This window comes from Haemaphysalis longicornis, unplaced genomic scaffold (genome assembly GCF_048455015.1).
Source record: "Haemaphysalis longicornis isolate Haplotype H1 unplaced genomic scaffold, Haemaphysalis longicornis Haplotype H1 scaffold_7, whole genome shotgun sequence".
NCBI classification, from domain to species: Eukaryota; Metazoa; Arthropoda; class Arachnida; order Ixodida; family Ixodidae; genus Haemaphysalis; species Haemaphysalis longicornis.
In genome coordinates this window covers 63677195-63700344 of record NW_027526422.1, presented here as the reverse complement: position 1 = coordinate 63700344, position 23150 = coordinate 63677195, and the positions used below count along the sequence as shown (strand labels likewise).

General features: G+C 50.6%; 1 protein-coding gene across 1 annotated transcript in view; it reads left to right on the top strand.

Moving 5' to 3' along the window:
- Positions 1-12475: 12475 nt before the first annotated feature.
- Positions 12476-23150, top strand: part of LOC144145813 (inosine-uridine preferring nucleoside hydrolase-like) — a 32482-nt gene continuing 21807 nt past the window's right edge. The window contains exons 1-5 of the mRNA XM_077677569.1: positions 12476-12558; positions 12694-12763; positions 13099-13305; positions 19405-19702; positions 22277-22413. Of these exons, the coding sequence (XP_077533695.1) occupies positions 12524-12558; positions 12694-12763; positions 13099-13305; positions 19405-19702; positions 22277-22413 (747 nt within the window). The 5' untranslated portion in view covers positions 12476-12523. The remainder of the gene's footprint in view (positions 12559-12693; positions 12764-13098; positions 13306-19404; positions 19703-22276; positions 22414-23150) is intronic.

Below are 23150 nucleotides of genomic sequence, written 5' to 3'. Positions count from 1 at the left end.
AAAAAAAAAAAAAACTCCTGACGGTAAGCTGCATCTGTGACCACCCGGTGTGCCTTTTCCCTCGACTTATCGCCTATCAAGTTCTCAAGTGAGCGTCCATGCGCTAACCCAACGCTTCGGCGAGCCGGTTCCCGGCTCCCGTTGTGGCACTTGCAAGCATGCCGGCGGACGTGGAATCCTCTCCCACCACTCACGCCGCTTCTACCGAGACCATGGACTTCGACTCGCACAGTAGTCGCACCATTCACGCCGACAGCCCGTGGATCCAAGTTTTACACTCACGCATCAAGAAGGAGACGGCTCATGCCCCGAGCATTTTTACTAACCCCATGACAGCATCGCTACCAGCCGCGCCATCACGAGATGCCTCCACGCAGCGGCGCAGCCCTCTACCACGCCTGCCTCCCAATAATTACACCGTGATCTATCGCCCCCGATCCGGCCTCGATCTTTCAGCCTGGTCGCCTCACCTACGCACACAAAGCTTAGCGACGGCAAGCAACATTCCGCAGCAGGAATTCTTCTCTCAAGTCACAATTCAAATTCAGACACTCCAAAACCTCATTGTAGCTAGTACGCCGAGTGAAACTCACGCCATAACCCTCAGCCGCATCTCCTTTGTTCAACTCAACTCTGTCCTGTACGAACTTCTCCCGTACCTGAAGCCTCCACCTGACACCTGCCGTGGAGTCATTCACGGTCTTGACCCCGGCACCACGAACGAGAACCTCCCGGACCTCCTCATAGCTAATGAACCTCGCCTTCTTCACTCACGCATGCTGGGTCGAACCACGTCAGCCCTCCTCACATTTCAAGGCCCGCACGTCCCCTTTTATGTAAAAGTCGGCAGTCTCATCTACCGCTGCCGCCCGTTTCGAAGAACTGTTCAGTTCTGCCGACTGTGCGGAGAAGTCGGCCATCGGCAGGACGTCTGCCCACACCCCGACCAACAAGTCTGTCCCGGCTGCGGAACTCCTAATCCCACCGATGACCATCGATGCTCACCAAATTGCAAGCTGTGTGACCTTCCCCACATCACCGCTTCCAAGGACTGCCCCCAACGCCTGATTCCAACGCCACCCGTGGACAAGCGGAAACATCCAATGCAGCCACCAGTCTCGACCTACAATAGCAAGCTTCCGGACACAACAAATCAGGCTCGAACTACCAAACTGGTGAGCTGGTCACAGGCCGCTCGTAGCGCTCCCACTGCTCAACATTTTCCTCCCCTTCCACCCACGCCATCTAGCACTCGTACCCTGTTATGTACCCGCAGACTGCAGCCCCGAACCTGCATACTGCCACTCCGTTTGCGTGAACTCAACGGGCGCCTCGACGCCGCGTCTCGTGTTACAGCCCGCCGCTGGCACGCTCGGGTCTTTGCCCTCTTTATGTTCTCGCTTCTCTCTCTTCTCTCGAGACCCACTCGCTCTCAACGTATACTGTACGCTTGGCTCCAATAAACAGTTTTGCCTCGGACCCCGACTCGCGAACACCTCACTGGCGACGAGGATGGGATCGCCGCGGTCCCAATCACGCAGCTTCAGCCCGCTCTGACTGCGTTAGCAAAACTCCCTGGATCCGCTCCAGCGCCCAAGAGCCCCGCTCTTCAAGCACCAGCCGTCGACAATGGCAACCATGCTGCCTCCAGCCACCATCGGCGAATTCTCTCCGGCCGAGCCTTCTTCCTGGCCTGTCTACCTGGAACGCCTGGAATTCTTCTTCCAAGCGCACGACATTACGTCGGACGACAAGAAGCGCGCTTTGCTGTGCAGTGTATGCGGTGTCGACGCGTATGCTCTGCTGCGCTCGCTTTGCGCACCTAAGGCACCGTCAGAAACGCCGTTCAGGGACATCATCGCGAAGCTAAACGGACATTTTATCGGAAAGCCGAATGTCACGATGGAACGCTTCAGGTTCAACAAGCGCGACCAGCTCCCTGGTGAATCCGTGCAAGATTTACTTGCAGCGCTTCGACAGTTGGCTCGCTACTGTGACTTTGAGAACTGGTTGGATCGTCTTCTGTGTGATCGCCTGGTTTGTGGCCTTCGCGACGAGACAATTCAGAGGCGTCTCCTCGCCGAACCAGACCTTAAGCTGACCAAGGCCATCTTACTGGCTCGTGCAGCGGAGGAAGCAGCCGCCAAGACTGAAGAACTGCGACGCTCAAAGGCTAACTCTGTGGTTGACGCCCACCAATTACAAAACAGCGGTAAGCGCCACGGTGCAAAAGGACCCGCTTCTCTTAAGCAACCGTGTTGGCGTTGTACTGGTGAGCATGACGCACAAACTTGCTCGTACCGTTCAGCTGTCTGCCACTTCTGCGGCAACGAGGGGCATCTCGAGAAAGCGTGTCGGAAGAAAGCAGCAAAAGAAAAGCAAGCTTCAAAATCTGGTCATCGCAAGGGACACAAGAAAAAGTCGCAACATCGTGGACGCAACCACCACGTTTCGGAGTCCTGTGACCCAGTTGAGGACGTCAACCCTGTCACTGCTGCTGATTCGTACTCCGACGAGCCTACGTATGGAACGCCCAAGTCCGCCATTGTGAACCGAACTTCGCCTGCCTTCTGTGTGGACGTGCGCATCAACAATATGCCACTGTCCATGGAAGTCGATTCCGGAGCTGCCTGCAGCATCATCAGTGAGAGAACCATGGATAAGCTTGGTCTACCAAGGCAAGAGATTCACCCCAGTTCTCTGCAACTTCGTTCTTACACAAAAGAGCACCTAGCGATTCTGGGATTCCTGGAAGTGACAGTCTCGCACAAAGCAAGGTGCGCCCGCCTTCGCCTCTTTGTTGTGCGTGGATCTGGCACTAGCCTGTTGGGAAGAGACTGGTTTCCTGCTTTGGGGATCTCACTCTGCGGAATAAACTACGTTCCCGGAAGCGAAGCTCCACTTACCAGGTCAACAGCAATCTCTGAATTCCCCGAGGTTTTCGCTGAAGGACTGGGAAAGAGCAAGGGGCCTCCTGTGCGCATAGAGGTCAACGCGGGAGCTACTCCAGTGTTCCGAAAAGCTCGACAAATCCCCGTGGCTCTCCAATCGCGAGCAGACGATGCCATTGACGCCCTCGTTCAGGAAGGTGTCTACCAGCCGGTGCGTTCATCACGCTGGGCTACTCCCGTTCTCGGAGTCGTCAAGAAGAATGGCAAGATCAGAATCTGTGGAGACTACAAAAGCACTGTGAATCAAGCGATCAAGTCTGAGACTTATCCGCTTCCAACAGCAGACCAGCTTTTCTCAAACCTTGCTGGCAGCACAGTCTTCTCACAGCTTGACCTAAACCAAGCATACCAGCAGCTCGCTGTAGACGACGAAACAGCTGACCTTCTCACAGTGAACACTCACCGAGGACTGTTCAGAGTCACTCGCCTACCATTCGGAGTGTCAACTGCCGTAGCCATATTCCAGCGCTACATGGAAGAACTCCTTGTTGGGCTTCCAGGAGTTCACGTCTACCTCGACGATATCATTGTTGGAGGCCGAGATGCTAAAGAGCACAACGAACGCCTGCGATCCGTGCTGAAACGCATCAAGGATGACAACATACGTCTCAACCAAGATAAATGCACTTTTGGGACGTCGGAAGTGACCTTCCTTGGATATCGCATAGACGCAACTGGTATTCACCCAACGGAAGAGAAGGTTGAGGCTCTCAAGAATGCACCGCAGCCTGAGAACAAACAGCAACTACAGTCTTTCCTCGGACTGTTGAATTTTTACAACAGGTTCCTGCGTGGTGCTGCGCATATTCTTGAACCACTTCATCGTCTCCTCGAAAAGAATCAACCCTGGAGATGGCGCCAAGAAGAAACCAATGCTTTTAAGCGCGCCAAAGAGCTCGTACAAGCATCGAATGTTTTGGTACACTACGACTTGCACAAGCCGCTCACGCTTGCCTGCGATGCATCTCCCTATGGAATAGGATTTGTCCTTAGCCATGAAGACTCATCTGGACAAGAAGCACCTATTGCATTTGGTTCCCGTACTCTGACTACGCCGGAACGGAACTACTCCCAAACGGATCGAGAGGCTTTGGCTGTCATTTCTGGGATCAAGAAGTTCCACCACTTTCTCTATGGGAGACATTTCAAGGTGTACACAGATCACAAGCCGCTCCTAGGTCTTCTGCACCACAGCCGCCCAATGCCTAACGTGCTTTCACCGCGAATGCTTCGTTGGAACCTTCTGCTTGCTCAGTACGACTATGAGCTCATTTACAGACCAGGACGACAAATGGGCAATGCGGATTTGTTCAGCCGCCTGCCGCTTCCGTCAACGGATGCTGAGAGTCCGGTTATGGGAGACGTCCTGCTGCTCGAAAACCCACCAGAGGCTTTCGCAGACGCAGCGAAGATCGCTCAGTTGACGAAGAAAGATCCTGTGCTCTCTCGAGTGCTCAAATGGATCCGCACTGGGTGGCCAGAGAAAGTCGACGACCAGTTTCGACCCTACTTCGTGCGCCGCGACGAATTGTCCAGCTACCGCGATTGCATATTGTGGGGCTGTCGTGTGGTGATTCCACCTGCACTTCGCGCCGAAGTACTCCAGCTGCTGCATTCATCGCACCCAGGAATTGTACGCATGAAAGGACTCGCACGAGGCTACGTTTGGTGGCCTAAGCTTGACAGCGCCATTGAGTGCCTAGTTCGCTCCTGTCAAGTATGCCAAGAGTCGAGAAATGCTCCGCCCCGCGCTGAAATCCACCCTTGGGAACAAGCTACAAGGCCATGGTCCAGGCTTCATGTCGATTTCGCCGGACCGTTTCAAGGAAAGCTATTCCTCATAGTCGTCGACTCGTACTCGAAATGGCTCGAAGTCATCATTGTATCGAATACTTCAGCAGCCAATGTAATCCGTGAGCTAAGGAAGCTGTTCGCTACGCATGGACTTCCAGACGTTGTCGTCTCTGACAATGGTTCTGCATTTACATCTGCCGAATTTCGACAGTTCCTAGCAAGAAACAGGATACGCCAAGCTTTGGTAGCTCCGTACCACCCTTCTTCAAACGGACAAGCGGAACGTTTTGTTCAAGAGACCAAGAAATCTCTGAAGAAGTTGAAGGGAAAGGACGTTGAACTCTCTCTCACTCGCTTCCTGTTTCAACAACACATGCTACCATGCACAGCTACAGGAAAGAGCCCAGCCGAGTTACTTTTCTGTCGCCAGCTCAAGTCCGCTCTCGATTGCTTGCACCCTGATTCCCAGGAAGGCATCAATACCGATCAGGATCAACCCAGACAGAAGAGCTCCGTCCGAACAACTCGCACTTTTTCACCGAGTGACTCCGTGTTCGCCAGAAACTTTTCCTCCGGACCACGATGGCTTCCCGCTATCGTTTGTTCAAGAAAAGGACCTCTTTCCTATGAAGTCCGCCTTTCAGATGGTGTGCTTTGGCGAAGACATGTGGACCACCTTCGAAAGCGAAACCACAACCTACCCGAATTCCAAGACCACAGGTCTGACCCTGCGGCACATCTCCCAGATTTCTTCAGTGAATCAGACACAACAGCCAATGCAGACCCATCTAGCGATGCACCTGCAAGCGCGTACGGCCGCTCCGAAACGGACAACGGATCTCCAGACACTTCTCCCGGACGCTCAGTGCCGGACATTCCCCGCCGCTCCACTCGCGAGCGTAGGTTCCCCTCGCATCTTCAGGACTACGTGTAGTGTGTCTATCTAGCAATGGGGGAGGGGTGTTATGTACCCGCAGACTGCAGCCCCGAACCTGCATACTGCCACTCCGTTTGCGTGAACTCAACGGGCGCCTCGACGCCGCGTCTCGTGTTACAGCCCGCCGCTGGCACGCTCGGGTCTTTGCCCTCTTTATGTTCTCGCTTCTCTCTCTTCTCTCGAGACCCACTCGCTCTCAACGTATACTGTACGCTTGGCTCCAATAAACAGTTTTGCCTCGGACCCCGACTCGCGAACACCTCATACCCACACTACCGTCGACACCATGGAGGAAGAAAAAGTTAGGAGACGGCATGACGTCACGCAGCTAGCCTTCACAAGCCCAGCTCCGTTGAAGCCGCTCCCTCCGCCGTTTCTCTTTCTCAAGCCGCCGAAGTCGGCCCAGCACGTGACCTCCATGGTCGGGTGGGCCGGCGGCGGCGGCGGTCACCCGACTCCGGCGCATCTCTCGTGTTTCGTGTTTGGTTGGTGGTAGCTTTTCCCCGTCCTTCCTGCATTTGTTTGCTCGGTGATCTCATGCCCGCGTGCGGGCAGGAGTGCCGCGTATGTGCGAAAGACAAAAGCCGTGGGAAAAAAACCAACATATAGCAGGCTCGAGTTTCGAGCAGACGAAATTGAAGAGCTCGCGGCGGCAGCACGGTGGGGTCACGTGGTGCAGTGACGCCTGGGCCGACTTCGATTTTACTTTTTATGTATAGGCTTCACGTTTCTCCGGCGGCGCCGTCTCCTAACTTTTTCTTCCTCCATGGTCGACACACACACCACACCTGACACCTCATCTTCGTCCGCCATCGATGGCCTCCTTACAGAACTACGCAATCAAAACGCGATGCTCCTCCGACGCATAGAAGCCCTTGAACAAGAATCACGCACTCGCAGTAGCGATCGCGTTTGCCAGCACGAAGATCATGTTCAGGTTGAACAATCTGCGCCCTCATCCCCGTCAGCTCCTCCTCCCCCACCCATCATCACTGCTGAAGAGATTTCGGCGCTCATAGATAGGAAGATAGAAGTAGCTCTTGTAGAAGTGAACCAAGCACTAGCCACAACTACCAAATCAATCGTCCAGCTCGGAGAAACCATCACAGCCCGAATCACAGCCCTAGAGCAGTCTCACTCCTCTATCGGCCAGATGCTTGAATCACTTCATCTTCGTCTCGATTGCCTTGAACTCGAACAACCCCAAAAAAGCCTAAAATCGATCAGAGCAGCGACGAGCAACTTGCCTCTATAACCACCCTTCCAGATGACTAACGCCTCCACTGTTACAATCTTCCAATGGAATTGCCGCTCTTTCCTCAGCAAACGCTTTCAACTCGGCCATTATACTCAGCAACACCAACCTCACATTTTGGTCCTACAAGAATCGGACATCCCTTCACCAAAACTCAGAGGCTACGAAGCTTACACTCAAGATCCGAGTCACCGCACCGCCACGCTCGTATCAAAGCCTCTCGCCGCCCAACTACACGACATTGCATCGCCCATCGCTCATACCTTTCTGGAAATTCTTCCCTCCCACCCGAAGAGCACAAGCCTGTTCATTCTGAACATCTACAGCCCTCCAACGCACTCCCTCACCACCATCTACCACCTCATCCACAACGCAATTCGCACCTCTCGTACCGCTCCTCTCATTGTTTTAGGTGACTTCAACGCTCCGCACCCAGCATGGGGCTATCATCACGCAACCAAAAAAGGGGCAACCTTACTCAACGCCACACAGCAGCACGTTCTCACTCTCTGCAACGACCTTGCCACCACTACACGGCTGGGCAACAGTGTATCACGAGATACGAACCCCGACCTCACCTTTTCACATAATATTTCCTACCTGGAATGGCAGTGTCTTGAAGACACATTGGGCAGCGATCATCGCATTATCTGTATCACTATACCCCGCCTCACACTCAAAACTCGCATCGGTCAAGTCACACTCACCGACTGGGAATCCTTTCGTAAAGATCCTGAACCCTTTCAAGACACTATCACCAACCTAGAAGAATGGACTTCACAATTAATCACGGCTGTCAAGAAGCATTCCAAGACAATTCCTCTGACGGTGGAGAATCCCTCAGTTGACTCCCATCTTCTCCATCTATGGGAGGCTCGCCGCGGCCTCGTTCGTAGATGGCGGAGGCAGAAATATAATAGATCCCTGAAACGTCGAATTGCTGCCCTGACCCAAGAAGCTGCTATCTACGCGCACACCCTTCACAAACAAAACTGGGCTACCTTTTGCGACAAGCTCCAAGGAACACTCAGCAGTAAACGCACGTGGCACCTCCTCCGTAGTCTTCTTGGCTCGAAACCTGCCAAAGCCGCCACCCACAATCACGTCCGCCGTCTTCTTAAAGTCACCGGCGATGAGGATGGGACACGAAATCCACCCAAACCGAGCCCGCGGGGCATGACCACTGTGAGGACGCATATAGCAGGATACGAGGATCACTGCACAGGGGCTTAGTTGAACTTTCACCGCAACAGTTTCTTGCCACGGGGAGCACCAGCTTTGAAGGTCAATGGCTTGCTGTGGAAGGCGCGTGAGGACATATACCACCGCTTTACCCCGTGGCGTTGGTGGGGCGTTACGGTGGTCAATGATTGTTGGAGACGAGGGGATACGGGGTAGGTTATTCGCTTCCTGAAGCAGTAGCGCCCATGCACGAAGTGAGCTTAGGCGAAGGCGTTCCTTAAGTTTACCAACTATTAGGGGCGAAGCTCCTTAAGGCGTGGGTCTGTCCATCCTCGACGTATGTATGTAGCCACCTCTAGTTTAGTTCTTTGATTGTTTACTAGATGGCGTGGCTACCTCTAGTTTAGTTCTTGGATTGTTTACTAGATGGCGGTACTTGTATATGATGAAAAGATGCGCTTGGATTGTTTACTAGATGGCGTGGCTACCTCTAGTTTAGTTCTTGGATTGTTTACTAGATGGCGGGGAGCGTTGTAATTAAATCCGTTCGCTGTTGGCGCGCGCTCGGAGTCGCCCGATGGATAAGGCTGCAGATGTGCGAGCCCGCGAGGCAGAAGCGCTCCGTGAAGCTGCGCGACGCCGCCGCCAAGATCCTGCCGTACGAGAGCGGGAGGCCGAAGCGTGTCGTCTGGCTGCGCGACGACGCCGCCAAGATCCCAGCGTTCGAGAACGAGAGGCCCAAGCGTCACGGCAACGGCGCGAGGACCCTGCCGTACGCGAAGCGGCACGGCTGCGGCGCGAAGAGGATCTCCAAAACGTCAGAGAACGGGAAGCGGCGAGAAAGCGCGCGTATCGGCAGGCAGACCCCGATGCAGTGAGAGCTCGTGAGGCGTCTGCAAAACGCATCAGGCGAGCTCAGCCCCAAGGTGCCGACGCGCGGTTTAAGCGAGACTTTCTAGACGTTACGTTCGGACACAGATGTAGTGGGCGAACTTTCACTGAAGAGTCACGGTTTTACCGATGATTTCCCCTCAGGAGCTTCGCCCACTCATCATCATTCACCCCGTGTATATGCTGTGAATTTTTTGGGGGGCAGCCCCCTACAGTTCCATTGTAGGATAGTGTCCTTGCGTGTAGTTGCAGGTATGGCAGGTGCATAATTTAGCGGAGGCATGCTGCAAGAGTCGCGGTTAATATGTGCAGCTGCTGCACCACGTAGTTAAGAATGGAGCGAGCGTCGGATGCTGACGAGATTGAGGCTGCTGCTGGTAATGAGGCCGGGGGAGGTGGAGGCAAGGGAGAAGTTGACAGAGGAGGTATAGCTTCACATGAGCTCTCTTTTGCAGCAGCACGCTTTAAGCGTCTCTGTGCCAGCAACTGGGCACGACGAGCGGTCAAATTCGCAAGCTCCGTTTGTAGTGCCTGGAGGCGAAGATCTACCTCTTCTAGGGCCGGGAAATTCTGGTCGGCCTCTTGAAGACGGGATCGCTGACGAGGTCGACGCAGTCGCACCACCTGGCTGTATGAAACCGTATTCATAGGTGTTGTGGCAGAGACCGGTTCTGGTACGTGATCTGCAATATCGTCGTCGTCATTCGAAGCTAGGAGTTCGTACCGGTTTGAAAGCTGGAGCCGTTGATCAACCTGGGACCTCGGGGAGCTCTTCACACGCGTACGTGGCTTGGCGTTAAGCTTCGTCGGGCACTTCCTGTCTGTGATATCTGTGATATCGTGATCATCAGACTTGCACAGCCCACAACGAAATTTAGGGGCATTTTCATTTCCAGCAGTCGCGTTCGGAGTCGCCGAGGTTTGAGCAGGAGGGGGATTTGGGCAAGAGGTGCGCATGTGACCCTGTTGCAAGCATTGGTAACAAAATACTGGCCTCGTCTTGTAAGGCCGAGGGCGAAGGATGCATCCATTGTATATGAATCGCACCGGTGGTTCCGGAGGACCAAGAACAGTCACGAGGCATGTACGATGACTGCCAAGATACCGGGCTAGGAGCACTTGGTGCGTCTCGCATCGGATGGTGTCCCGGAGCACGTCGGAGGTCTCACCGGCATCGACGCCCGAGACAACATAACGGCGGACATGAGTACCCCCTAGGAGGTAAGCTTGTACCGGCAGATGAACTCCGGGGGAGACGGGTATATAAGTGAGGCTGTAAAGCTTGTGAACTGCCTCTAATGACGCTACCCAAACAGAAATTGAGTTGGTATCTCGGTGGAAAGTGTAGCCATTATGACTTTGAGGATGCAGACATGCCGATAGCGTCTGTAGGAGAGCTTTCGTCGTGATTTGGCGGATGTTGAAACTCTGCTTCGGTTTCGGAAGGAAGCTGGTTGAGCATGTTTAGTGCTTGATGGGAGGCCAGTGGGATTCAGACGTCAGGGCACCCTACCGTCAGAGTGAATACGGTTGCCTGTTGGAAGGTCCATCGGGGCATTAGCGTCCTCAGACTGACGCGGCACTAAGGTTGAAGACTCGGTGCAAAGGCGTTTGTCGGGGGGTTCAACAGACTTGCCAGTGACATTACTGGGCTCTTGCGGCACAGGATCGAGGGTCGCTGCTAGCATCCATGGGGCAGTTGTCGTCGCCCTGAGGTGTCAGAGGCGTTGATGTTTGAAGGGCGACGTCGGACACCACTTGAGACGCCGGGTCCATTTGCTTAAGCAGCTGGTCTTGAAGTAGCGCCTGCTTGCGGGACCCAAGAAGGCCTTGCGCGGAACGGCACCCACCGCCCGAACAGGAGGTTAGGCCTAGCCGCTGCTTAGAGGCGATGCGGTTGTGATGCTTGCTTTCGGGGACATTCCCGGGGCAGATAGTAGCCCTTGACGGCGCCAGGAACTGGAGGTTATCGCTGGCACTACGGGAAATAGCTAGTAACGTAGAAACTGCGATAAATCGCGTCGAAACACGAAGCCGAGGAAAGACACGTCGGAACGGCGGGACTTCTTCTTAGATGCCACGCATCTCATTCACCCGCCTTGTCCCTGCATCCGGCGTCGGCGTCGTTATTGTCGGCGTCCACCCCTCCCCCATTCTCCTCGCCGCGCCAGCTTCGCTCTCCGCCGCTCAACCCCTCTCCTCTCCGATAGCGAACACTCTCTCGCGAGGGGCATTGGATTGGATTCGATTGGCTTGGCTTGGATTAAAATGGATTGTGTTGCGTCACAGCCGCGGCAGACGCACTGGCGCCGGCGCGTCCCCTCGCCGTTATGCGCGCTATAAAACGCGGTGCCTGCGCCGCTCCGCTCCATCGTTCCAGCGCCGTTCCTCCGCTGTCCATCGCTGCAACGTGAACCCCCTATGCGTCGCATCTACACGGGGGTTCCCGGGAGGGGAGGTGGGAGTTTTTCTTGGTATCCTTTTCTGGTAACGCTGGACGGCGGAACGAAAAGCTTAAACAGCTCTGCTGTTAAAATCGTTAAAATATCATGAGAGATCGCCCGGTGGTGGTTCACGGGCTGCTCTCTTGGTATCCTCCCGTCGATTTCTCCAACGCCTTATAGTGAGCACAAATATCCAGCACTACGCTCTTTGATCCGCAATTTCCATTTAAGATGGCTCTAGTGGGCATGCATAGGTCCATGGGGCTAGCCACCATGATGGGGCAATTCATCGAACCCAATTCACTCCTTGTAACCACGTGACATATCAGGATATGACCTCCGCTTGATCCAGCAGCAGTTGTCCCATTAATACGACGCGTACACTCCACACTCATCTGGCCAAACACACTGGTACTAGCTACGTGCTGGACCGGGTTCCATGGTCACTCAGGCATCCCGGGCAACGAGCTCCGTCCCAATTAACCGGGAGACTCGCAGACGCCCTGGCCAATCCCGTTCCAGCCACCTACGCAGGCGCGACAAGCCCGTCCACTTGGACGCCAGACTGTGCAACAGTTAGTCAGGAATAAACAGACTCTTCCTAGCTGCAACCTCTTAGCCCGGACAGATTATCCGGCAAAGGTAAACGGACAGCCTTCCAAAGGCCGTCGCAGCCCTGCATGGTGCCCTAAGTGTTTTGGCTTTCCCAATACGCTGCATTTTCTTTGGGACTGGACCACTTTTGTGACTGTTCTGGATCACGTGCACTTTCTACTCCTTCCTCTTCTCTTCAAGACTGGTTCGTGCCGTCCAAGGAGGATATGTGCCGCCGGATCAGAACGGACCCAGCGGCAGCGGTCTAGTGGCGAGCTTTGGTGGCTCACGGGCTCGCGTTCGTCACGTCCGCTCGTATGTATAGCTAATTTTTTTCGCCCAGAACCCCGGACTTTGTTTTTTGTTGTTGTTGTATCAATAAAGTTTATCAACCAACCAACCAACTGCGGGCCGCCGGGGCCGCCGCGCTCCCATCGGCATCAGCACCAGTAAAGCAAGTAAAGTAACAACAAATATGGCGCTGGAGGAAGCGAGGAACGATTTGTTTTGGTAAGCGAATACAAGCGGGCAGATAAAAAACCGCCTCTCGCCGCGGACCGCTGCGCCACGTGTGTAATAACGCGACGTGAGCTAGTACGGGTAATCGACCTAACTGACCTCGCTGCTTGTTGCCCGTTGCTTCAGCTGCGATTCGACGCTCCCCTCACACTCATCGCGGTGCTCGGAAGCCGACGACGGATCCTCCTTGAGCAGCGTAAGTGCCAGCGGTTTCTGCATCGCGTTCGTGTCTTGCACTTCGTGAAACTTGACGTTCTGTCAACACAGGGGTTGTGCAGTTGCTACATAATCTCCGTATTGTCCGTCTCATCGAGAGGGCGGTTTCTCTCGGGCATTTTGGGAACTGCGTAGCTCGTCGCATGGCGTGATCTAACTGAAGAAGTTCAGTTCTTCGAATAATTTCCGGCATTGGCGAGATATTTTCTCGTGCGCAATCTAACTGAAATAGAAAACGTAAATGTGTTGTATCAGCCGTTTCAGTTTCTGGTATAACTTTCCGTATTCGCGGGACGTTTTGTTTTTCCTTTGCAGCCCGGCGGGGGGAAAGCTAAAATGTCGGAACAATTGTTGATAATCGACACCGACGTGGGCATTGATGACGCCCTGGCCCTCATGCTGGCGCTCGCGAACCCCGACAAATGCAAGATTCTCGCCATCACTTGTGTGGCGGGAAACGTGGAACTCTCCAAGGTGTACACGAACGTCCTTCGCATTCTCAACTACTGCAAGAAACTCCAGGTCCGTGGCCTTTATTCATGCACGATTGTTACCCAACATGATTTGCCTTACTTAGTGCTTTTATTAAAGTCTTGTTAGCTTACGGCAGCAGCGCAGCACATTGTTGAAAGTACTGTAGTGGTAGTAGTGCATGCACAGCTGAACTCTGATGATGCATTTCATTTCACGCATGCGTGTACTGTCTTTGTTGTCAACAGTGAGGGGCTCGAAGCTTGGCAGTTATGTTGTGCTGTAAAACGTTCCTTCTAGGTGGTTACCTTTTCTGCTTTTTCATGACTGCTCAGGATAATTTCTGCTTCTCTCTACTTAAAATTATTTCCTTGTTAATTGGCCAGGTGTTTCTGCTGCATGTTTACACCATCTAACCCTCAAATTATTTAGTGCGTTCTGTTTTGTGCAGTTGTGAATGAGCCCCGACATTTCCTTGTTGAGTTTTTTGTACAGTAATATTGCTGAGACAGCTTACTGCATGCTTGTTTGCTCCAAGTAACAGATGCACACATACACACACACATTAATTAAAGGAGCCATGAAGAGAAAATACACTATGTTTAATTTTAAAGAACTAGGATTCAGTATCTCACTCAGCTCCATTACAGCCACAAAAGATGTTTTTCTAACAAAAAAAAGCGAGAAGTACTTAAAAACTTTCAAATTTTGCGCCACAGTGACGTTTTATGAGCAAGAATGACGTCATACGGGCCAACAATAAAACATAATTTTCAGTGCGTTAATTGCACGTTAGCATTCAAGTGATGCGGTCAAATGGAACTAGATGCCCCATTACAGACGTCCAGTCATGTGTCGTCGCGACAGGTCAGTTAGGCGGCCGCCAATCGCACAAACAAGGTTCCGTGACGTCATAGAAAAGTTGCGGGAAATTGGCTATGGGTTCGCGACTGCTTCACACGTTTTCTTTAATATCTCCATTATTTGTTCGAAGATTGCGATGATATTGGTGTCATTGTTATCGGGACTAAGCAGTCTTTTTAATAAACCCAACTTGTGTTTTGTCTTCATGGCTCCTTTAAACATGTTTAGAGAATGCAATTGGAACCTCCCACTGAGTGATCTTTTCTGAAAACAGATGCTTGTGTGTTCCGCAGAATTTTCTCTCATTCTGTGCTAAATGATCACGTCGCTGTACTGGTATTCGCGAAGTGCTTGTTTTAGGCTGCCCTGTTTCACTGCCTCTTTAAGACAGTAGAACGGAGGCAATGTGTTGTGCAGCATTAAATTCTTGCACGATAAGAATGCAACCCTAGTCATGGTTGCATCTGAAAGGGGCCGTGAACATAGAGTTTCTCAATATTACCAGAGCGGAAAGTGTCGCTGCGATCGCACGCCGACATGGGAATGGTGGGTAGTGTGCGAATCGGATTGGCAGCGAGTGGCTAGTACAAAGGGCTATGGATTAGACTTCTCGGCTCGGAAGTGCTTGTTAGTTCTGTTTTCGGTATGCTTTACCGTTTTCGGGATGCCACTTTCTGGCATTCAATGTCTATCACAGATATGTCTAAATAACAGCGTGATTAGCACTTAACGCATGTGCTCGCGTTAGCGGCGAGTTTCTTAAGATGAAGGGGTGACCACATGCAGTGACGGCGACAAGCGACGCTGAAAACGTAACTCAAAAGGTACAACAGCAGAGTGCACTGGGTGACAGCGACAAGCGAAAAAAAATTAATACACTGCCGCCAATGTACTCTGTCGTCATCGCTCGTCGCTACAGTTCACTGTATCACCGCTGCCGCTCGCTTGTGGGCTGCTTCTGGCCAGCAAAAAGCGAGCGAGGGTCCCAGCAGCCTGTTATATACCGCATCATACCGCTTGCCGCCGCCGCCCACACTACAGCCACAAAATAAGCTACGCTAGCCCACACTATCCGTTTTCTGCACACATTCAGTTACGATTTTCGCATCGCTCGTCGCCGCCGCTGCGTTTACTTACTCCTTGAAGCATGCACTGCCTTGGCAGGCGCAACGGGGCAACATACATAGCAACTCGACAAGCCAGTATTTATTTGCCATTTGAAGCATTCATGCAATTTCACAATGCTTTGTGCGCGTACTTGAAGACTTACTTGCGGTAACAGGCTTCACTTCTACGTTAATTTATACCTGCTTAGACAAAACAAATAAATACAACTGGCCTTATATCATTCTCGCATCTGTAATGCTGCATCGCCTTTGAGAACGAAAACATTGAAAGTACATCCGTGTTGGTTCGCATTCTGCGGGTTTCTCAGGCGGTCATTCCTGAAACGCTTCGAGCCGATGCGGGCTGCCCTGAGTTAGAAATGTGGGAGGAGGGGGGGGGACTCAGCAATATAGCTATACGCTAAGGATTCTCTGGGACGCAGAGGAAACCTGCAAAACAAAACAAAACAAAAAAACACTTCATAAAATAAATTGCATACCTGGCATTTTTTAACAGCGGAGCTGTTGTAGCTGGCCGTAATGTGTAGCGCGTAACGCGTGTGACGTGTAACGCGTTAAACATTGCCAATATATTACCAATAAATTGCCAATGAATAATTAAATTATCAATACATTGCCTAGCGCTGGTGAGCGCGTGCCTCGTGGCTACCGCCGAGCGTCCAAAAAAAAAAAAAAAAAACCTGTGAAAAACTGCGAGAGCGAGAAAATGCCGAGCGCTCGTGAACGCATGCTTCGCGGTGATTGCTGAGCGTCCCCGGCTCGCACCCTGGACAACAAAACTGGGTGTGCACTACGGCTTAGAAAATTCCGCTCGAAAAATTTGATCTTGGGAAAATAGGCTACGGTCAAACAGCAAGCGACGAGCAGTAAATCACCGATACACGGGTTACTACGTACGTTGCTTGCGCTACTCATGGCGCTACGTGAAGGTTGCAACTCTCGCAGATCCCTTATTTCCTGTAACATTTGGCAAACGAAAGAATGCGTAGTACTTCCATAAAAGCCCACTGAACGTCCAGAATAAAAAGAAAACACCGGCGCGCAAAGCACGAACGGCAGACTCAAAACTCATCCCACACGATAAAGTACGAACTGACCGATGCAGTGAGCCTTAACTACCAGCAGGCAGGAGTGCTCGGTGGCAAATACTGGGCTAGAACATACCGTAATTACCCGTTTCTAACGCGCCCCCGATTCTAACGCGCACCCGATTTTCCAGGCAAAAAACCGAAAAAACTTGCACCTCCGATTTTAACGCGCGAGGAACTTTGTCAGAAAAAAAAAAAAAAAAAAGAATGCGAGAGAAACGGGCGATTTATTTCCCGAAGTAATCTCACTCATTTCACTCCTCGTCGCTCTTCGAGAGCTCCTTGTCGCCTTCCGCTGACCGCAACATCTTGTCATCGGTGCCGTCAAGCGCGTTCGCGATGCCACACTTCTGAACGAACGTTCAACCATGTTCGATGGGATCGTGGTCCACGCCTCGCACGCCGATCCCGCGAGCTTCTCCAGAGGCGTGAGCTTCAGCCAACCGCTCGTTGTGAACGCGTGGAGCCGCTCCTAAGTCGCGGAAGCGGCGCACCTTCGTTGCTGCTGCTGCCATTGCTGATATCAAGCGCGCAAGTGGAATAATTTGACGATTTGTGTGAACGTTGATAGAAAAGCCTAGGTGCCTAGGTCCGAAAAATTGTTGCTAAAAGCTTTGGCGCTATCTTGAGAAGGTGATGGCGATGGGTGGAACGAAATTTCAGCTGTTTCGGCCGTTTCGGTTTCGTATCCGATTCTAATGCGCACTCGATTTTTCGGCCTATTTTTGCGAAAAAAAGGTGCGCGTTAGAATCGGGTAAGTACGGTAGCTCACTCTGGGACCTTTTTGTGTGCATACACACTCCTAAGGGGATTTCATGGAACTCTAAGCACTGGGAGGTGAATGTAGCTGATAGTTTTCCATAAAACAAGAAAACTACAAGACGTTTAGGCACAGCAGTCGCAAAGTATATTCGGCAACAATTAGTCACTGTGTCCTAAAAAATGCATGAAAATGTATCAGAGAGCCGCTTTTAAAGTCAAGAATGATGTCCTTTCTTTTCTAACGTAAGCGCATAGTGTGCACGCCTCAGGTGAGTGCTTCGAGCCACCGAATTTAGAAGACGGCAAAGCAGTAATGAAGCACGAATAGCACCACGATGGCACGAACGAGGCGGCAGGAGCTAAGCCCTGTAACTTCGCGACTTGGTTCGAGACCGAACGACTAGAACAAGAACTGTGATGTTTCATTCGTTGGGTTAACACGGCTGACTACCAATGAGACGAGGCCAGCAAGGCTAAAAAATTAAAACAAAAACTTAACAGTCAAAAACAGAAAACGCTGTTGCTATTGGCCATGGGTTTGACAAGAAGTTCCATTTACAGTTCCGTTTACACGGTGAGCGGAATCTTTAGTTCTGATTGCCGAAAGTTTTCTTACTTTATCTGAATACAGAACCAACCAACTTACAGGCTACAGTTTGCAATAAAACTGGTCTCATTGTTATCTGCACAATGCAGTCTTATTAATGAATCAAACGCATTTTGTCTTCATAGCCCCTCGAACGACATTAACCTTTATTGGTTGTAGGTGCCGTGAAGTATTTCAGCTGTCGGTGAATTCTTCAGGGTATGCCAGCCTACTTGCTATTGCTCACTGCTCCGAGCCAGCTGCAGAACTTTGAATGGATCTTTATGTCTGCACTATACAATCTCTCACTCTTGTGGCTTAGATGCTATAGCTGCTACACATGAGTCTGCAGGTTTGATCTTTGTCGACTACAAAGCATGAATTTCACTGATGTGCATTCAAATTCAGTGCACACTTGAGGTCGCTTGTCGTATAAATTAGTCCACAGCCCTCCGCTGTGGCGTGTATCATACCCCTGGTGTAGCTTCAGTGCTTTAGGCCTCCGTATGCAGACTCGTGTACATAGTCATGGAGAAATGCACTGAGAAGGCTAATATATGAACCACAATATGCAAAATCAAAGAATATGCATAGTGGAGATAAAATAATGGCTTGCTAGGGGTATCGGAAAGAAACAATTTCAATCTCAGTTGCTGTAATGAAGCCATGCGGAAATTTCTTTTGCACGGAAATAAATCGCACTATTTGTGATAACACAGATAGGCGGGCTAGTTGGTTTGACATCTTAACGGTAACTTTTGCGCACTCGATACGGGAACACAGAAAAAGGTGACACGAACGCAAGTGCAGCTAACAACTGAATTTTATTAAAAACATATCACATTTTATACCCTCAACGTCCTTCCTATGATCACTGCGCATGGTCAGAATGGTGCACACATTGTCTAATCACTAAAAACACTTTATTCAACAACCTACTTCATGCTGTTTAGTAAGTCAATCTTTTTTTGTGACAAGGCGATAGACGGAGTGCTTACGCACCCTTCCGTTATTTTACACATGTGCCATGCTTCCATAATCTCCCTTGTAGTCCGATTTGGGTGAACGAACAAAATGGTCATCTTATCAAACCTTGCTTCGCACTTTCCTGAAGTACATTTCGCACAATGCATTGCCAAATGTGTATATGGGTGTCCTTTTAGGCTTGACAAATGCTCCCTCAGCCTGATGTTAACGCATCGGCCCGTCTGCCCGATATAGTGCTGCCCACATGTGAAACATTCTTTTTACATTCTACAAACTTTTTTTTGTGGCTCATAGAACACTTTTTGTTCTATGAGCGAAAACTGCATGAGGCACGGACACTGCGCTTGTGTTCGTGTCACCTTTTTCTGTGTCCCTGTATCGAGTGCGCAAAAGTTACCGTTATGTTATTTGTGTATTATGGTTCACATTTTTGTGTTTGCATTTCATTTGTCCATGACTGTAGACAGTCGATTCTTGTTGAGTACTGTGTTAGAGGGAAAGAATGAACAACATATAAATAAACACCCATGCGCACAGTGAACCCTGGTAACAACAAGGTCACTTTATTCAAAACGTTTTACGGTCCTCACTGTAGTAGTGCATAGAGAGCAAATCCTTCGTGCTTTTAACAAATTATCGCATAAAAGAAGAAGTGTTGTTGTCCTAAGGAGTTGGTTTTAACGAGGGTCACGAGGTCAGTGTGTGTGTCCTCCCTCCTCGCGACGGCCCCAGCAGATCCCGGTGTACCAGGGCTGCAGCCGGCCGCTGGTGCAGAAGGGCATCCATTGCACGGTGTTCCACGGCCAGGACGGCCTCGGGGGCGCCTCGGAGAAGCTGCCCATGCCCACGGATGACCTGGAGCCGCCCAAGGAGCACGCCTCAGTCGCCATGGTGGAGCTGGTGCAGAAGCACCCGGGCGCCCTCACCCTCGTCGCCCTGGGGCCCCTCACTAACGTTGCGCTCGCACAGCGCCTGGACACCACCTTCCTCAGCAACCTCAAGGAGCTGGTCATCATGGGCGGCACCTTCGAAGGTAACGGCTGCCCTCGCAGGCCAGAGAGAAAGAAAAGCGTGAGAGAGGGAGGGGAGAGGGGAGTTTGTTCATCATCATCAACAAGCTGTTTAGGTCCACTGCAGGACGAACGCCTCTCCCACTGACCTCCACCTGCTTCTGCCCTGAGCTGCCTGAGCCCATTCTTTGCCTCCGAATATTCTCATTTCGTCTCTCCATCGAGTTATGTGCCTTCCCCTTCTTCTAGTCGAGTCTCTCGGTATCCTTTTTGTTACCCTCGTGGTCCACCTGTTGTCAGCTTGTTGCACTACGTGGCCAGCCCAACCCCATTACCTTCTCTTCATTTGAACTATGATATCTTCTATTTGCTCCCTGATCCAGGATGCTCGTTTCCTGCCCGTACGTGTTACTCTTGTCATTATTCGCTCCGCCGACTTAAGTTTGTTTTCTAATTGTTTGGTGAGGCGCCATGTTTCCGCTCAACAGGGCTGTCACGGACAAAAGTACCCAATCGTGTGTCAGAAAATGGAACCCATAGTATAATAGTGCTGAAATGAACTTCGATGTACTAGCTGTTCGCTTAAAAGTGAGTTGCCGGCAATTTAAAAATCATTCAGCTTAGTGAAATGTGGCTTTAACAGAAGCACGTGCATTTAGAGGGGCCCGAACAAGGTTTCGGAAGGGCTGGGCTGTAAAAGAGCACATCTGACACGTTTCCCCCATCAGTGAGGTATAGATTCAGCAAGAGTGTTGTTGACTACACTTTGAGCATTTATATTCAGAAGCCTAAGGCGGTTATCATGCACACGTCATATTGTATCTTGCTCGTGGGGAGTGTTCTCTGTATTTCTAACACTAATGGTAGCGGGCTCTTGAGTATATCTACGGATAATCTTTTGCCTGACGTTTGTTGCTTCATTCCAGATGAAAAGGTTGCCATCAACGCATAATTTGTCATAAATAAGAAAGTGGTTTTCCCTTGGACTTTATCATCTTTTGCGCTCTCCGAAAGGAGCTTACGCTTTTCCAGTGTGCATCGCATTTAATCGTTCTGAATGAATATTTTGTTACCTTTTAGCTTTTCAGCATTCTTCACTACAAACAATTTTTCATTAAAGACCTGAAACATTAAGATCTTAGGCCCGTTGGCAGCTTATTTTTCCAGCCTGTGAATCCTGGCTACCGAGTCACATTTTTCATTTTTTTTTTTCGAAAAGTATCAGTGATAATCTTGTGCCTGAAATCAGCTTCGCTCTTGGCAGCATCCTTGGGAATACCAAAAATTACGTGTTAAAGCGCCTGCCTCTGTCTTTAAGGTCTATAAGTTTTCTTGGTTTTTTGTGTAGAAATTAGGTTATCAACGTCTAACTTCGCAGTCTTCAATTTGAGCTCAGAAATGTGGTTTTTAATTTTGAGAAACCTTTTCCCAACTTCAGCTACAAGGTTTTTGTTTTTTGCTAGCAGGTCAGTCACATTCCTTCGCAAAACAGTGTGCCCAGCCAAGAGTTTTTGAAGCATCTTCTATGTGGGGGGCCTTGGATTAAGCTTAATTATTTCCGGACAATATTAGCTTCATCGCAGAAAAATAGTTGTAAGCAAATTCAGAACACTGGTAAGGGCATGGCAGGAGTGACAAAAACGGTCATCAGTTTTTACAGGACAGTAGATGAAACTGATCTGCATGAAGCTTACGAAGTGATCATGCCAGACGGGTCATGCCACAGCGGGTCATGCCAGACCCGTTGTGCCCACTGAAGTCATAGCTCTGTACGAATTCTTTTATGGGTGGTATTCGTTGAAAAGTTTAGCTGTCAATTTCTTCGCTTGGCAACTCTGGAAACGGCCACAGACATGGCCGAAGTGCCACAGACTTGGCGCGGCTTGTGCAACTGCGCCTGCACGCCGAAAAAAAAAAACACCGGCCGGCGTCGTCTGCTCCATTTCAACCCGATTCTCAACGGTGGTGTCAACAGAGATGTTATTAGTCGCACTCGCATTGGACTCGAGTCAATACTTTGCATTCGGCGATGTAGAGTTTTGAACCGGCGACACAGACGTGTGCTTAGCACGGACAAGTACCGCCATCTTGCGGAGCCCGACGTAAAGAGTGACGGCGCACTCTCAGGGTTGCCTGCATGTGCGACTTGCCAGTGAATACAAGCAATAGGCAGAGCAGTCGATGACGTCACAGTCGCTGTTGGGGGTAGATGGTATCAGCGGCAAGATGGCGTCAAGAGGCGAAGCGGCATGTGGCAGTGACTTGTTCATGGATGATAGTTGATGCGAGACATCAACATAGTTGTTACAAGCCAGCTTTCACTGTCCCGTGAAACCTCGAATAAAGAAATTCATAATGAAGTCAGTATTGCTCTGGTGCTTCTACTTGAATTGAAACAGTCTTGCGGTCCAATAAGCGTGGTAGTGATGGTTTATGCATGTGCAAATAAGAAATCCCACTACTTTCTAGAGTGTTCTGGGCGACGGACTAAGCGAAAGCAAGAGGGAGGCTGCCTACAGTTAGGCTACCAACTGCTGCTACAGAGGTTTTTGGCTCTGTGGAAAACTGCGTGTATTGGTTCAAATGATTTTATGCAGGCAGGGGGAACGAGACTCCCACGGGAGAGTTCAACTTCACGTGTGACCCTGAAGCTGCTAGTGTGGTCCTCAATGAAGTGGACTGCAAGGCGAGGATTGTGACCTACGAACCTTGCCAAGACCACCTTTTGGACTGGGTGAGACTCAATTACGAAATTATGCAGAACTGAATGTCATTAGGGCACATATAGCGGAAATGCTTCTATTGCTCATTTTAAAACTAAACTCGCTAGCTACTTTTGGTGATAAGTTGGGTGAAACGAGGTTTTATGGTTTAAAAATAGTAGTCTTAGCACTTCAGTGTGGGGTCACTGATTTTAAATGTACATTATATTTGAATTAGTTACAGGTGCTTTTGGAGACCACATTGCTCAAATGACAAATTTGTGTGATCCATTTTAGCCGGAGGATGCCCTTGTGACACCCGACATTCAGCTCGTACGCAACATACCGCTGCCAGGGAATTTTTCTAATGTGATTTATACTAAAACCCATACCAACTGTGATTGGATTATCAAAGTTGTATTGTATTGTGCCACAAGGCACGGCCACTCCTTTATGGAACACTGTGCAAGAATACGTATATATATAGGAGGTGAAACGGCCCGTTGCAGCGAGCATAAGCAAGTGACCAGATAATGTCACACTGAAAACCAATGTGGATTACGAAGATCCGCTGCTGCGATGGCGAAGAAAAAGGGTACAGGCACCTGATGGACGAAATGATAGAGGCCAGAATTTAATTTGGGGCTGCGCAGTGAAATGCCGACCGCAGCCGCCGCGCAGTTTCTTCTCTGTGACAGATTCCGCTCGCTTAACCTAGCCCAAGTGCTTGTGATATTTTCTGGCTGGCCTAAGAAGCATCGTTTCCCTT